The sequence below is a fragment of the Colletotrichum graminicola genome (assembly GCF_000149035.1).
Source record: "Colletotrichum graminicola M1.001 genomic scaffold supercont1.21, whole genome shotgun sequence".
NCBI classification, from domain to species: Eukaryota; Fungi; Ascomycota; class Sordariomycetes; order Glomerellales; family Glomerellaceae; genus Colletotrichum; species Colletotrichum graminicola.
The window spans coordinates 611,426-627,517 of NW_007361025.1; the positions used below are offsets into that span (position 1 = coordinate 611,426).

The 16,092-nt window shown below is 54.4% G+C and overlaps 4 protein-coding genes and 1 non-coding gene across 5 annotated transcripts; 1 reads left to right on the top strand and 4 right to left on the bottom strand.

Moving 5' to 3' along the window:
* Positions 1-1,132: 1,132 nt before the first annotated feature.
* GLRG_13152 lies at positions 1,133-1,235 on the bottom strand. Its single transcript has one exon. It is a non-coding gene; the product is annotated as a tRNA-Ser (tRNA).
* A 1,011-nt stretch (positions 1,236-2,246) lies between these two features.
* On the top strand, positions 2,247-3,806 carry GLRG_06039 (flavocytochrome c; the record flags this gene model as incomplete). Its single annotated transcript, XM_008096724.1, has 1 exon — positions 2,247-3,806. One exon carries the CDS (start codon positions 2,247-2,249, stop codon positions 3,804-3,806), a length of 1,560 nt encoding a protein of 519 aa, XP_008094915.1.
* Positions 3,807-4,099: 293 nt separating this feature from the next.
* On the bottom strand, positions 4,100-5,494 carry GLRG_06040 (subtilase; the record flags this gene model as incomplete). Its single annotated transcript, XM_008096725.1, has 3 exons — positions 4,100-4,366; positions 4,450-4,965; positions 5,033-5,494. The coding sequence occupies 3 exons, from the start codon at positions 5,492-5,494 to the stop codon at positions 4,100-4,102; spliced, it is 1,245 nt and encodes a 414-aa protein (XP_008094916.1).
* Positions 5,495-7,614: 2,120 nt separating this feature from the next.
* Positions 7,615-8,806, bottom strand: GLRG_06041 (uncharacterized protein; the record flags this gene model as incomplete). Its single annotated transcript, XM_008096726.1, has 4 exons — positions 7,615-8,442; positions 8,495-8,563; positions 8,617-8,719; positions 8,772-8,806. 4 exons carry the CDS (start codon positions 8,804-8,806, stop codon positions 7,615-7,617), a joined length of 1,035 nt encoding a protein of 344 aa, XP_008094917.1.
* Positions 8,807-10,570: 1,764 nt separating this feature from the next.
* GLRG_06042 (uncharacterized protein) lies at positions 10,571-12,337 on the bottom strand (the record flags this gene model as incomplete). The annotated part of the gene is made up of 3 exons (XM_008096727.1): positions 10,571-11,690; positions 11,750-11,925; positions 11,981-12,337. The coding sequence occupies 3 exons, from the start codon at positions 12,335-12,337 to the stop codon at positions 10,571-10,573; spliced, it is 1,653 nt and encodes a 550-aa protein (XP_008094918.1).
* Positions 12,338-16,092: the final 3,755 nt, after the last annotated feature.

A 16,092-nucleotide genomic window follows, 5' to 3' on the forward strand; every position in this document is an offset into this window, starting at 1 on the left:
CCGAGCAGGTCAAGAGTCGTTCCACTCCTAGCTTGGCGGCTTCTGTCAGCCCGTTGAGGGATGGGGATGGGTTCTCAACCTTTTGTCGCTGTTGAGGGCCGTAGCGAGCCCGTCTTCTCTTTCATAAACCCTGCCGGTTCTCTGTTGTCGCCTGGAGCGACTTGCCGAGGGCCTTGGACGAACGGAGCTGCGGGCGACGGGATGACAGACGGCATAGAGTCCTGTGTCATCTGCTGCATGTGTGGCTTGCTTACTGACGGCCATGATTTGAAGGAGAGCGAGCGGAGCCTTCTGAAATTCCTTTTGCTGCCTTCCAAAGGCAGACAAGCTCCGGGTGACCCTGGCGTCGTCTTCGTCCAGTTGCCTTTGCTCCCCCGGTCGTTGCCTGCAGGACAAGGAGCGGAAGCCGATGCCAAGAAGGGAGACGCGCACACGATGGATGCACTATCGGATAGCTCGGCAGAAGCCAAAGTTCCGTGTTACTGTTCGTACCCACGCATACCTACCTGTAGGTAGACGAACAGGGCCCCCCTCGACGACAATTGGGGGAGGAGCTTGCCCTTGCCCTCCGAGTGAAGAGAATATCGTCGAGGAGGGTATCTACATGATTGGTTCCGGATGATGCCGCTCTCTAACCCCGAGAACTCAGATGAGCCGTCTGCCACGAGTGCCATCCGAATGAAATGCGGTCGGCTAGCCCTGATTCGGTCTGGACCACAGTTGTTGTGCCTGGGGGATGGTGGGTTAGTCACTCATCGAAAATGATGGTGACCGGATGCCTGCCCATCACCCTCATGGTTTCGCAGCTCAACTTTACATACCGTAATTACTGCGTAGACAACGACTCCCAGACACAACATTTCGAACCATGGCATAGATCAATGTCGGTGAGAAGCAAATAAGCGACGGGGGCCGGTTTGCGTCCAACTCTCCCGAGCTCGACCCACCACCAAAACGGCGTCGAAGCCAAGCATCCCCTGCTTCGTTTACACAGCATTGACTACTTACTAGTGCTTTCGTCTCAAAGAGGCGCGATTCGGGGCGTCCCGCGTGCACGAGAGCAAAAGTCGATGCTGTTTGACTGACCTGGGCATGGCAAGCGTAGTAAGTAGCCAAAGGCATCAAAAATCAACGTCAAGGACAGGATTCGAACCTGCGCGACCGAAGCCACTGCCTATGCTGATACCAGAAGGTCCGATAGCAGGGCAGCCCATTAACCACTCTGGCACCTTGACCGGTGCTTCGATGGTGATGGCCGCATAGTGACACCTGATGACTGCAACCACAGCAGAGTCGAACGAACTGTTTGGTGCACGGCAATCTTCAGAAATAGCATCAACGGCGATCAATGCAACTGAAAATGTGCTTTTCGCTGCCCAGGATCATAATAAGACCATGTGAAGGGATTGTGCAACATTGCTTCTTATTGAAACCCGATACGGTCATTCCTATCAGCAGTAGTTTTACCACTCTTTATTCAAGCCCGCCTACTTGAAAGTCTTGCCAGCTTCGGCAAGGTGAAGGACATAGACCCGGCCGGCCTGTCTAGGAACGACCTGCTCTTGGGTTCCTCTGCAAAGTTCTAACCTAGGCAATCATCGAAAACCCAGAGTTCCAGCCTCGGGTCTAGAGCAATCCCCCAAAGGACCAAGAGACGCCGCTCTCAGGACCTGTTCTCCATCACTGTTTCCTAAAAGACCTGGCGGATCGATCGAAAGGTGCGAAGGCGCCCAATGCGAAGCATTCCGCGTGCTCCATAGTGACCAACGCTGCCTGATGTTCCTCGAGGCCCTTTAGATTCGGGCCTAGGCAGGATATACGTCTAATAGAATATGTCATGAAGGATGAGACGCTATGAAGTTGAATGGGTACTCGGAAACGTCGGGCATGCTCTGTCAGACGTATTGAACGGCCGCGAAATGTACCGTAAAACTATCGCAAAGTATAGTATAAAAATAAAAAATAAAAAATAATGACATCAAATAGAGTCTAGCAATGTCTTATTATGCCTTCTTGTAACTCAGCAACTCCGTGTTACGTGAATTTAGAGGCACATATGCTGACCTGACAAAGCTCCCCTGTCAATAAGACCACTATCGCGTCCCTCTTCCGATCGCATCGTACGACTCGAAATCGCCTGACTTCGCTCGCCCACAACTACCGAACACCGCGGCCGGAATGCACGACTATATAGGCCTCGCGTCACTTGGAGGACGGCTTCGCCCCATCTCCCACCTGGAGTCAGAATGTTCATCCGTCCCGTACGCCGCTTCGTCATAACACTCGTCTTCGGCATCCTCGCGGCCATCCTGGGCATGCTTTACCATCAACGCATCACCAACAAATTGAGCTTCATAACCCACAGCAGCACTCGTCTCTCATCGGCATCCATGGCCAAGGCACCACGCGGGTCCGTCATCGTCGTCGGCTCCGGCCTTGCCGGCCTGTCGGCCGCGCACGAGGCCCTCAAAGCCGGCGCCTCGGTCCACATGCTCGACCGCGCGCCGAAGCCCGGCGGCAACAGCATCAAGGCGTCGTCCGGCATCAACGGCGCCGGGACGCGGTTCCAGAAGGCCGCCGGCGTGGAAAAGGACGTCCTGTTCTACGACGACACGGCGCGCTCGGGCGGCAAGCGCTTCGCCGAGGCCAAGGGCGTGGTTGACCGCCCCAGGCTCGTCAGTCTCCTGACGAGCAACTCCGCGGACGCCGTCACGTGGCTCGCGGACGACGTCGGCGTCGACCTGAGCGTCGTGGCCCCCCTGGGCGGGCATTCGCTTCCTCGGACCCATCGAGGGGCCGGGACGACCCCGCCGGGCGCAGCAATCGTCACGGCGTTGCTGAAGAAGCTCGGAGAGGACCCCGGTTTCCGACTCAGCAGCTCCGCCGAGGTGACCTCCCTCGACGTGGCCGACGGAGCTGTCCGGGGCGTGCGCTACGTTCAGGATGGCCAGGAACACGACCTCAGGGGCGCCGTTGTGTTCGCCGTGGGCGGATTTGCCGGCGACGCGAACGGTCTCTTGGCCAAGCACCGCCCGGACCTGGCAGGTCTGCCGTCGACGAACGAGGCCCGGCCAGCTTCTCATGGCATCTTAGAGGCCGTCGGCGCCGCTTTTGTCGACATGGACAGCGTGCAGGTGCACCCGACCGGCTTCGTCGACCCCAAGGACCCCTCGGCGCGGTACAAGTTCCTCGCGGCGGAGGTCCTCAGGGGAGAAGGCGGCATCCTGCTCTCGGGCAGCGGAGAGAGGTTCGTCAACGAGATGGAGACGAGAGAGCATGTCAGCGGGGCCATCATGCAGCTGCCGCCCAAGGAGGACGGCGCCGTCAGGCAGTGGGACGTGACGCTGCTCATGGACCCCGGCGCGTGCGATGCCGCGGCGGGACACCTGGGCTTCTACCTGTGGAAAGGCCTGATGGAGAAGAAGAGGGTGAAGGAACTGAGCCCGGCAACCATCAAGACGGTCGACGAGTACGCGGCGGTGGTGGCTTCGGGAACCGACTCGGCTTTCGGGAGGCGGACGTTTGGGCGCTGGAACCTTGCGGCCGGAGAAGCCAACCGCGAGGAAGAGGTCTGCATCGGCCGCGTCACGCCCATCTCGCACTTCACGATGGGTGGTGCGGCGTTCAATGACAAGTCTCAGGTCCTCAGAGAAGACGGAACCGCCATCGATGGCCTGTGGGCGGCGGGTGAGATCACCGGTGGCGTCCATGGAGATAACCGCCTGGGCGGCTCGTCGTTGTTGGAGTGTGTGGTTTATGGAAGGATAGCCGGTCGGCAAGCGGCAAAAGCGGCGACAGCCTCTTGATGTACTATATTAAGGATAGTCCTGCTCATGAACCGTATGAAGCGTCAGTCGAAAGATGGCCCGGTAGCGCACTATACCACACAAGGAAGTGAGATGATCAAAAAGGTCATGTATACATATCGGAAGTGAAATCTAATTTGTACAAGATTGGAAGTCATATGCTGAAGTCTTCGGAAGAACCTCATACCGCGTCATCATACCCATTGGACTGTACCACCCAGTTCTACCCAGTTCTACCAGGGAACGACCTGAGAAGATCTTCCCACGTTCCGTCCCCCGCCCGCTTTGTTTATTTATGCGCGGATGGAGAACTTCTTGTTCAGCTTCCTGCTAATAACGGGACCATCCGTGCGCTTGGCGGTGCCGTTTCCGGCGAAGCCGTTGTTGGCGAGCTTGTTGGCGGTGCTGCGGGGCACCTGGCCGACGACGCCGTCGAGGGCGATCTCGGCGATGTAGTTGCACAGCTCGACGGGGTTCGAAGGCGCGGAGCCGAGGCCGAGGAAGTAGGCGGCAAGGCCGGCGACGTGGGGGCTGGCCATGGAAGTGCCAGAGATGGTGTTCTGTAAACGGCTTCACGTCAGCGTTCTCTCTTACAAACAAAGGAGCGAGCGACCGGGGGGAGGGGGTTCCGGAGTTGTCTTACGGTGCTGTCGCCAGGCCATGTGCTCTTGATGTCGGTTCCGGGGGCGAGAATGTCGACGCTGGTGCCAAAGTTGGAGTACTCGGCCAGCGCGTCGTCAATGTCGGTCGCGCCGACGGTGCAGGCGCTTTCCTCGCTCGCGGGCGACGAGGTCGAGGCGTCGGCGGCCTCGTTGCCCGCCGCGACGGCCAAGAAGTGTCCGGCCTTGACGATGGCGGCGGCCGCCTGGTTCACGACCTCGGAGCTCTGCCCGCCGAGCGACATGTTGACGACGACGCCCTTGGTGCAGCCCTTCTGGCCCGCCGCGTCGGCGGCGACGAAGTCCATGCCGGCGATGACGCCCGAGTTGGTGCCCTCGCCGTTGGAGTCGAGCACCTTGACGGCGAAGAGCGTCGTCTTCTTGGCCACCCCGTACGTCGCCGAGCCCACCGTGCCCGCGACATGTGTGCCGTGGCCCTGGCCGTCGACGTTGGATTCGTCGGCAAAGTTGGCGAGGAAGCTTGCGCGGCCCTCGAATTCCTGTCGGGGCAATGTCAGAGGCATAGTTCAATGGCCCGAAGGGGCGGTGAGGGAGTCGTAGACTTACAGGGTGGTCGATGTCGATGCCGGTATCGACAATGTACGCACAGGTGCCCTCTCCAGCGCTCTCGTCGTAGCTGTATGTGGTGGACCGGGGTTCGGGGCTCGAGATTCTGGCAAGGCCCCATGGAGCGTTCCGCTGCGTGGCCTTGATTGTCACAATGGCGTCCTGCTCGATGAAGTCGACGTCGGGGCTGTTCTGGAGCTTCTCGATCTCGGTGGCGTTCAGGGTCGACGAGAAGCCGCGGAGGGCGTTACCAAAGTTATAGACGTGGTCAGCGTCGGCCGAGAAGGTGCTCATGAGGCTCTGCAGGGCTCCCGTCTTGGCCTCGTTCTTGAGACGGACAATGTACTTGTCGGCGACGAGGGTCGAGCCGCGGGGCTTGATGAGGGGGGCGGGCTGGGCACGCTTGGAGGGGGCGGCAACGGCCGCGAGGGGCAAGAGGGCGAGAAGCGTTGCGGCGTGCATCTTGACTGTGATTATGACAAAAAACCGATGTGCTCGAAAGAGTGAACAGGCTCCTTTAGATAGCGAGCGCCTTGGTGTTGAAAAGAATGACTGAGATCGTTGCTGTCTAGTGGTTAGCTGTGTGATGAACGAGGCATCCAGGACGCTGCAAACAGGCCGGTCTTATACTCACTTCTATCTTCAATCTGCATGATCAAATTGCAAGAAAATGATGCAAGAGTTTTGGAACCGTTGCTTCTTCCCACTCTCGAGTATATCGGTCTCCAGTATTACCCATTCGGGCAGGAGGGTAGATGCATTCCACGGTGGCTCGACAGTACAAGACGTGTCCGACGCTCTCGTTGGAGCAGCGTATCGTGGGTCCCCTTGACCGGTTTGAATTAAAGGAACACAAGACGACAAGTGCCGAGAGCCAACCAGTGAGGGAACCTCAAGCCGTGACGCACAATCTCCACCCCCAGGTCAGGGGACTGGGAAGGGAACACACATCTTGGAGTTGGAAGCAAACCAATAGAGCGCGGCCTAGCACGAGGAGGCATTGATGCGTTGGTCCGGGTTTGCGATACCTTAAGAGACACCGCCTTGGCAACCTACCTTACTTACTACCAGGCCAGGTCTGTGATGTGGTGAGGAGGGAACACGTTGCATGGGGGGGGGAGAGCGCTGATCCCGTCCGGGAACCTTGTCCGCACGTCCCTGACACGGCAATAGGTATGCGGATCCAAGCCTGGGGCAAGGAAACCTCGAAGCACTGAGAACGAATCGAATTGGAGAGGCTCACTGTCGAGAGGAAGCAAACAAAGGGAGGTGATGGAGGCAAATGCGTCTGGGAGGCCCAGCAGGCCCCAATATCAACACCACATATAACCGACGAGGCCCAGTGATTGGGTCATATCAACTTAGATTTAAGCATGAGCTTGCGGGTCTGCGGGTGTCGAAGGCGAACCATTTCCCATCAGGGGTATGGCATCTAGGAGGGCAGCCATTCCAGGGGCCCTGGATGAGCTGATTCGCCCCGCGCCAGCCGCCGCCGAGAAATGGCCCGATATGCGATCTTCATGTCTCACTTCTTTGTGTAGCCAACCAATATTGCTTGCTCCTCATCAAGCTGGCACAAGCCCAAACGTTCTGCGATGGCAGAAAGAAGCATGATGTTATCGGACGGCGAGGAGAGGAGAGGAGAGGGGTGTCCGTACTGGAGCCGGGATGTGTTGGGGGATGTTGGGATGTTGGGATATGATTGCACCGCTGTCACCGGCATGTTTATTGCGATTAACCATGGCTTGGCCGCGGTCGTTATCGGGACTTTTGAAAGAATCCCCATGAGCTGTGAGACCGGTCAAACGTGCGTTTTTTTTTTTAGGTGCGGCCAATCCAGTGACGATGCTCCCATGTGGCTCGATGACACACTGTGTTACTAAGTTGACGGCTAAGACGGGTGCCATGGAAAATCAAGGTTGTGGCCCAGCTTTGATAAGAGCTTGGCGATTCCATTCGCCATCGAGAAGCCGTCAGTTGATCAAAGCCGACATACATACATACATACCTACCGTACACACACGCGCGTCGCGACAAACACGACACGGATAGCTGCTTTGTAGTACGCAGCCGTGCAGTCATCCGCGAAGACCAGAATTGGTTGGGTTGGGGGTTGCCAAGCAATGGTTTCGACTATCATGATTTGTCACACTTGGAATAAACCTGGGTAAGACAATGAATGCGCTTGCGTGTAAACGTTGATTCCAATAACTGCAACCGTTATTGATTTCTATCTTTATTTTTAGCGCCTTGAAGAGTCTCAGAACAAGGCATTCGCACAAGCCGCTCACCGGATTCGTCTTCGTACACTCGAATCATCACGAGAAGCCCAGCGCTGGATATCGTTGACCGACATGATGGGGCTGGCGAGTAACTTCAACCATGGCTCACCGAGGTTTCAGATGCTGCATGTGCGCCCGGGAATGGTTTGTATTGTATCCAAAAAGACGTTGACCGACTCAACTCTATCATAAGTGACCGACAATTCCCGGGGTAAAGAGGTCATGCGAGGCAAAAATGAGTGAAGCCCTCTCTCAGACCAACATAATCCGCGATTCTTGCAGAGTCTCCTAGTCCTTATCCTAGGCCTTGACGGCGGACTGCAGCTTCAGGCGACGGAAGCCGCCCTTGCAGGAAACCTCGTTCTGCAGCTCGACCATCCTCTTCTGGTCGCCGGTAGGGTCCGGAGAGTCCTCGTCGAGGGCCCAGTCGAGGAACTCGTTGGTGTAGTTCGGCTTGAAGCTCTCGTCCAGGACGCCCAGCCTCTTGCCGTACTTGGTGACCTTGGCCCAGTCGCGCTCGACGTTCTTCAGGTCGTGCGAGAAGTAGGCGAAGCTGCGCTCAAAGATCTTGCGGTTCAGGTCCGAGCCCATGACGGGCTTGAAGCCGACGTACTCCTTCCAGGCCTCCTCGGGCTGCTCCAGCACGTAGTCGGTGGCCTTCTTGACGGCCTTCATGAACTTGCGGACCTTGTCCGGGTTCTCGGCGATGAAGGACTCGTTGCCGATGTACAGGATGGTGCAGAAGCAGCAGCACCCGAGCTCGGCGAGCTCGTCGATGCGGAGCATCTGCACGTCCGTCTTGGGGCGGCCCTGGCCGGCGAGCCACTCCTCGAGCTCAACCATCTGCACGTTCTCCAGGCCGATGCCGGCGTCTATGGTGCCTTCGATTATCGCCTTGGAGACGTTCATGCCGCAGCGTACGGCCGTGTACTCGTCGGGCGTCATGCCGTAGTGAGACGTCAGCTCGTCGATCTGGATCTTACCAAACTCGCCCACGTAGCCGATCCGCTTTCCCTTCAGGGAGCGAAAGTCGGTGGTGATGCCCGAGTCTTTGAGATAGACGACGCCCGTAAAGGGCTCGTCGAGGAGGCTGCCGACAGAGAGAACAGGGAAGTTGCGGGCCTTGGCCTGAGAGTAACGTCAGCACGGAGCTAAGTAGGAACAAACTAGAGAGACTCACGGCGAGGGTGTGGATCATGGCTTTGAAGCCGAGATCGACCTTGCCGGTGCCAATGATCTCGGTAACATCCTATTGAGGGATTAGCGACCGAGACAATGAGAGTATTGCCAGAGTTGCCGTACGCTGGGGTCATTGGGCTCAAGCAGAGCGACCTTGATGCCCTCTTCCTTGAAGTACCCCTTGGCCTGAGCAAGGTAGAGCGGAGCGTGGTATGGCGTAGCGTGCCTGGTTCAGTGTCAGATTACGTCGGCAACGGTCATCACGCGAGCAATCCTACCAGTTGGTGAGGAAGGTGATCTTATCAGTCGACATTTTGACAGATCAAGCGTGGTGCTGCACATGTTAGTACATCACGGCCCTTGGTCACTCATGCAAGGGGTGGGGGGGCCAAAGAAGCATGTCCTTTCGCTGGTATTATCCAGATCAAGTTCGCCGGTATTTCTCAGAACAACTCCCTGCTGTGCCCCCCCTTCCGACCCAGTGTCCCCTCTCGATCGATCGAGATATCGAGAAGGTTTGGATGAATTTCGGGGCGCAGCAGATGAGTCGAACACCCGGATGCGTTCCTCTACTACTTTACCTCGATCTGTAGATGTTTCCATTGCGATAGATGCCATGGCTCTTTGACGCGAGCGCCGTACCAGGTCTGGTTGTTTGGATATTAGGTAGTTGATGGATCCCGAAAACAAGATAGTCAGAGTACAGTGAGAAGTAAGCTTCGTGCGATTGTTTGTATTGGGAAATGGCTCGTTCAAATATCTGGCGTTGGGAGGGGTAACTTCCCGATAGCTTATAGCTCTGCATAACCCCCTCACTTGGATGAAGCCAATCATGCATCTCGGCCTGGATTCTAGTATTCAGACTCCACCAATCTTCGTCATTTCTCATTCATAGCGGGTAGCTTTCGGACAAGTCGCACACGATTGACAACCTCGATGTCGATGTGAGACGACCGCAGTGGTCTGATCTTTCGGTCTGATCAGCAAGTTTGCCCAATGAGGGCTCTTTCAGCAGGGAAAAGCGCGAGGATGTTGCTTCTGGCCTACATTCTACTTTCCAGGATGTGATATGACCGGCCACGATCGGCCCATCTCAAAGTTCACATATGTCTTCCAGAGGTTAGGCGGCCAGCGTATTGAGGATTCGTATCCACAAAACATAGTTTTAGGACGTAACGCAATGTGAAAATGGCTCATTTTTGAACTTTTCCTTGTTGGCCTGCTCCGTGCCGTGCATGGCCATTGACTCTGGGATCGGAACCTAGTGAAAGGTCATACTCTCCGGCCCAAACCCGAGCACAACCGGCTTGGGCCGACGTTGGCCGTTTAATCATGAGGTTACACACTTTTGCAACTATGGACAGAATGCATGTGCAATGTAGTCTTGAGGTATTCTGAGACCTACACTTTTCTATATCTGATGGCACTGGTTTCCGCCGAAGATTGCAGTGAGGTAAAGCCAGGACTTCATTGCACCCAAACATAAAGAGGCTCCAGTCAAGTCTTGTAATCTATCACGCCCAGAAGGTAGCCAGCAGGGCGGGGCTAATATACAGTCCTCCTCATTTGAGGATATCCATTTTCAATTTCCTATCTTCTAGAGCCATTGTTGCCAATGCTCCCCCCACTACCTTGAATCTTTCATACTTCCGTAAATTTCCTCATAGGTGGTTCTCATACGGTATTCGTCCGCTCCGTGACCCTTTGATGTCTGGTCTCCTGAGGTTTCGCCACGCACAGGAACGTTTTCTCTTGCTACCTACGTTTGATGCTCCACTTGAGCTCTCCATTTGAGTGACGACGTGAAGGGATGGAAGCAACAAAGAAATATCCTATGCTCCATCGTGTGGTCGAAATTCAAGATATACCAGAGGGACGAGCTAGATCCTTAGGAATCTTGCCACTGCCCCTATATGCGTTCACGCAGACCCCCCATTCAATGTGGATTTGACCGGCATAGCCGTTTGTCCATGCCCATCAGCACAAGGGAGTACGAAAGGCATCGATAGTTTTACTGTTTTGAGAAGTTTGAGAAACGGCCATACCTTTCCACTCACCACATGTAGCAAAATGTCAACTACTGTTTTGGTGGCGTCGACCCACGACTGGTAGAACCAGTATTTGGCCGTTGAGGATTCATCTCAATCATGCCATGCTCGCTCCTGGGGTGGATTCGTTGTTCCTCCATGTGCAAATCGTACACCCTGTCGTCCGATACCAAATGATCCCTGTATATCCACAATGAAGTCGCTTTGGGCCCCCCAGTCGGGCCCTTCTCACTCGCGTCACTGACCGCTGTTCGATCCCGAATCGCCATCGTCCTCATTACCTGCGCCATCTCAACTGCACCCCCATCAGGCACCACCACCCGGTTGGCAACCAGCGCAGCAGAGATACCGAGTGACAACTGGAGCGTTGCGGTGAGGATCAGAATCATGTTGATCAAGTTCCAGTGTGAGACGTTGAGCTTGGTGCCTTTCAGGGGCATGGTCCCTTCCACGACGTACTTGTCGTTGGTCTCTGCTGCGACGGCGATCACCCCAATGGCGAATCTTGAAAGCAGTTTTTGCATCGATTCCGTCGTGCCGTTGATTGGCGTGCCGAAGATGGATTCCGCAGGATATATCTGGTACTGGAAATTGTCGTCGGTGGCCAGGGAGGAGGCAGCGTACCCCTGGAGCGCGATAGCCGCGGCAGCCAACGCCGTCAGGTTCGAGCCGACTTGGTGTTCCGGACGCGTGGCGTTGGCGACCTGTCCGACCGTCACGTTGCAAGAGTAGTACCACGGAGAGGTGTCTGATGCTTCGAAGGCAGCAACCACGGCGCATCCTGGACCGCAGTTGGACCCGGTATTAGTCATGAAGGTCGTCTGGTCGGTACCTCCTTGCACGGGGAGATTGAATACGAAGCGGCCGTTGTTTGCGAGCGCAATAGTGATGTTGGGACTCGTCCCGTTCCCGCCGCTCGTTATGGGCCACGCGGCGCATATGGAGGTAGAGTTGATGCTACGGTCTGTGGCGACGGTGACGGGGTTGATGTTCTTGTCTGTGATGGACAGCTGTGATGTCTCGTAAAACACGTATTTGCAGAGGCTTTCTGAGCAAAACATCAAAGGATCGCTCGGCACAAAGATGGCTTGAGCCGAGGAAGCCTTCTCGAGTGTGTCTACATCATAAGCCAGTGAAAGTGTGCCATAGCTACACTCTTCAGATCAGCAATGGCGGTGCAGTGATGAGTTCTTTTCATAAGTACTGACCTGTTTGCAGTGTACTGCTTGGCACCCAGCTCCTTGGAACTCGACTTTACAAGTTTGGATGTCTCTATCGTGTTCATGTTTGCGATTGAGACGTTCCCAGGTACTAACAACGCTTGCCTGTCGGCCGTGTCCGTTGCGTAGCATAGACCAATGGCGGCGAGGCCGACTTGGGAGCCCTAACATATCGGTGAGCTGATGCCTTCGAGAAGAGGAGACATAAGAATGCCGTACGATTGTCAGTATTAGCCAGCCCAAGGCTGCAAGATGAATCGACCAACGCTTCGATCTGGCTGCCAACATGATGGTATGTTTCAGGTTGTCGGCCTGCAGAATCAGCTCAACCTTGCGCTTCGATCTGTACCGGCGGCTCAATATCCACCACCGCAATTCGGCAACCATATGGTTCAGACTGCTGGCCACCGCCAGACCCAGCGCAATCGAGAGACCGGTGATGAGGGCGTTGTACTGACGCTTGGTCGTCTGGTCCATGACCGCCTTGTTCGAGTAGACCAAGATGACGGCGTAAATCGAGACGATGATGACCATAGTGATGGCCCATCTCGAAAACACCCTCATCAGTACCTTCATACGCGGCTTTCGTCTGGCGGGCAGGCCTCGGAAGTGGCCATTGTCGGCATCGTTGCGGAGGATCGAGGCATCTTCTGATTCGTCTTGTGCCGTTAGCGTTGGCCCTGCTGTACCACTAGTCAGTATTTCTCAACGATGACATGCCTCAGCGGGCGGATGGGTGACTTTCTCTTTGCCATCTTGAGTGGGTAGGGCATTCTATTGAACGTGAAGACGCCTGAGTACTGGCGTCGTCTACCGCCGAAGACCGCGTCACGGTATCTTCTTCTCTAAGTGTGACGACTATAAGGCGCCTAGGCCAAGATAAGGCACTGTAAAAGACCACGAAATAACAGAGATTGATACGTTGTCACTTTTAAAAACTACGCAGGGAGGAAGATAATCTTTAACGCTCCGTTCAGGGCCCTGCGGAATATGGATGCAACCCCAACATGGAGACCACGGCTGGACCACCTTAGCCCGAGCTTTGGATTCCTGAACATAACGCAACGAGGACTCCCGCTCACCTGGCGGCGTGAGGCCACGAGGAGGAGCCCCACTACGCACGCCCAGATGCTCCCAACAAGGTCATGGCATTCACGGGATATGCGTTGGCCGCGCAAGCTGAGACAAGTCAGGACAAGTATAAGACCCCCTGTGCAGCCGCACTCGGCCTCCATTTGTACCTCAAACCCAACAAAACCTAAACAGCCACAAGTGAAGTGAGATGGACAGCGAATATGCTATCGGTGGTCACTGTTCGTGTCCCAGGAACAGAAACAGTTCCTGGAGTGTTTGGGACCCTCCGTATTAGGTAGTGCAGAAAGTCCCGGCCTACGACTCATGTGCTAAAGGGGGCGGGTTCAGAGCCGAAATTGAGGGCGACAACCCTGTCACTGCAACGGCGGCAAGCCCCGAAGACACTCCCGAGCATCTTAATAGAGCTAGTATTAGTGTCTTGCTTCTATTTGGGACGACTGGGCAGACGCAATATGAGGTTGAATGACTTTATCGAAACAAACCCGCAAGCCAAATTCTGATTGTCTCACGGAATGGACAGCCTTGGATGGTATGTGAATGTTCACCCAAATACTCATAGCCTTCTGAGCAAACGCAAGAGTGGATTTTGGTCGTTGGAACGTCGCCGGCGGCCGGTCAATCTTGCGTCTTCCCCATGCATTCTTCCGCATCGAGAGAAGGGCTGGTTATTTGCGTTCCAGACCAACAGTGTTTTTTTATCTCTCTCCAAAATCCTTATCCCGGCATAGACTAAAAGGTCCGGCCCGAATTTGCCTCACAAATTCCACACAGTGGTGGAAGCCACTGAGGCGATATGCACAAAACATGTTTGAGGCCGCCAACTGTCACAGCCCCCCCTGGCCTCAAAAGCTGGCCGCATTGCGACGATCCGCAATTAGTCCATGACAAGAGCTTGTCACGGCACAGGTTGCCGTTGCGCTAACACCCAATTGGACGGCCAGGTGGGCCGTATTAATTGTATACATAGCGCCGCATGCCTCGACTTATCTGCTTGTCCTACATGGTTTCCGTAGCTCCCCTTGGCTTCCAGCACGTCTTAGTATCGGCTCTTGAACGAGTCGCGGCGATCGGCATGGCTGCCAACAGGCCATTAGCTACATTTCGTAACACGGAAGGAGGGACATGACTTTCGTGCTACTCGAAACACTGCAGTCGAGGATGCAGTACCAGCCAGAGGTAATAGAATCTGATAACCGCCTCTAATATACACACCTCCAACACTCACAGGTCCGAGGGCTCGGCTTCTTGGGTCTTAGAGGGCTTTCTTCTTGAGTGTTTCAGCTGTTTGCTTGTGCGTGGTGTTCGAGGCTCCCGCCGCAGCAGCAGCAACTTCTCGTGCTCTGTACTTGTTATCGATGCTATGGCTAGCAATATACTCCAACTTGGCATTGAGTCCTGTGTATTTTCTTTGTAGCGCGGCTACTTGAACAGTATCAGGGTTGAATATGGCGGGATTGGGAACGGTGACCAGCACGCGGAAAGAGAAATAACACTAGTATTAAATAGACTCTAGCACGATCGTACTTCAAAAGAGAGGGTGAATCAAAGGAATGCCCATGATTAACCTTCAAACCATAAGACCTGGCTGTCGTAAGAACGAATATACTCTGTCCAGTACGTTTGTGTGTCAGTTTCGGTCCAAGCGTACATTGGTCCCTTTCTTGGGATAACCAAGAGAGAAGTGTCCAGTCTGTGCCCCCTTCGTTCCAGATGTGCTGAACCGTTGGGTGTCGTACGATCATGTGACATTGATGTTCCAACGAATAGGGTGATATCAGCCCTGCGGTTTTCAACAAAACAATAATTCGTCGAGTTTCGTAGCACCTGTCGTATACGGAAACAATGGAGGGACTTGTGTGATTCAATAATCACAATAATTATAACTGTTGCTACATATCCCGTTACTCATGTTTAACAACCACAGTATACTCCTGTTCATAGAATGCGACTTTATCTCAAGTCTTGGGCTGTATCAACCACCCTCATGGCGCTTGAGAAAACTCCATCTTGGCCGTGTTATGCGCTTGATTGTATCATGTCGGGCCAGCGTAATACAGTCCAGAAACTGATTTTTCTGCCTCACGTCTAACAGTTACTACCAAGGATTGATGCAAGTGCTCGGAGAGCTGTGTCGTTTGAGGCCGAAGTTAATACAACCGTCAGGTCTGTTAGAGATGATGCTCAACTCTACTCTGTTTGGTCATGATACATGGGCTACGTTGAAAACATGTAACAATGCTCTTGGAGCTTTTGGGCGCTTAAGCTGGGCACTTCATGTTGGACGGGATGAGTAGGCAATTCATTCTCAAATTGATTGTGTTGTCCAACCTCCTCGACAAGACAAATCGTTACCAACATCTATAATGACTCTCATTGTAGGCTTTCCTTGCGAAATGGTCGCTTGTATCTTAGGAAGTCTCCATGACATTCACTCATTCGCACCCACTTTCCTCTCTTGCCGACATATCTCTTCGTCTTTCAAGCAAAGCCTAGGCATCAGAGCAGAAATTGTTCGTCGCCGTGTGACACCAGCGTTGAATCCTTGTACTGCCACTGCAGTCGAAGCATCTTATCTATCACGACCGCGCGAGGGTGCCGCCGTCCGGGTTTTGCTCGAGACCGTCTATGACGAGCCAGCGTAACTCACGGCTCACCTGTCATCAATCTCGACTTCTCTTTTGCAAAAGATGACACGCACACACGACTTGATTCATAATGCTGCCTACAAATTTGCGACGAAAGCTTGGCTTCGTTTCCAGAGAGACGAGGAAGAAAGCATACCCACCAGCATTGCGCTGTTGAGTACCGTGTGCGTCCTCTTTTTCTTTGCCTTCTACCGCGTCGAGCTGTTTTATAACCTCTTCAGCGATAGCATGCACATTATCGATAACGTAATACAAAGTACGTTTCTCAGTGAAGGCATGAATCCTTGGTCTTTCGAAGAGCATACGTCATGAAGAACGAGCATCTCGGTTGGGTTCAAGGCTTTCTCGGAGTAGAAATTCCCAATGGTAAACAAATTTGCCCACAAACTCTCCCAGCCTATCAACAAAGTATCCGACTATGCCGTCTAGCATCTTTGGAAGTCTTCGCACATGGCGTCGACCTTGGTGAATGTTCGATCAACTATCTCACTGACAGAGACAAAAGCCATTATAGGCAGCTCTGGGTGAGCCCCCTACTAAAAGAAAGCATTTCACATTGTCCCTCGCTGTCTGACGAGACATCTGTCTTAA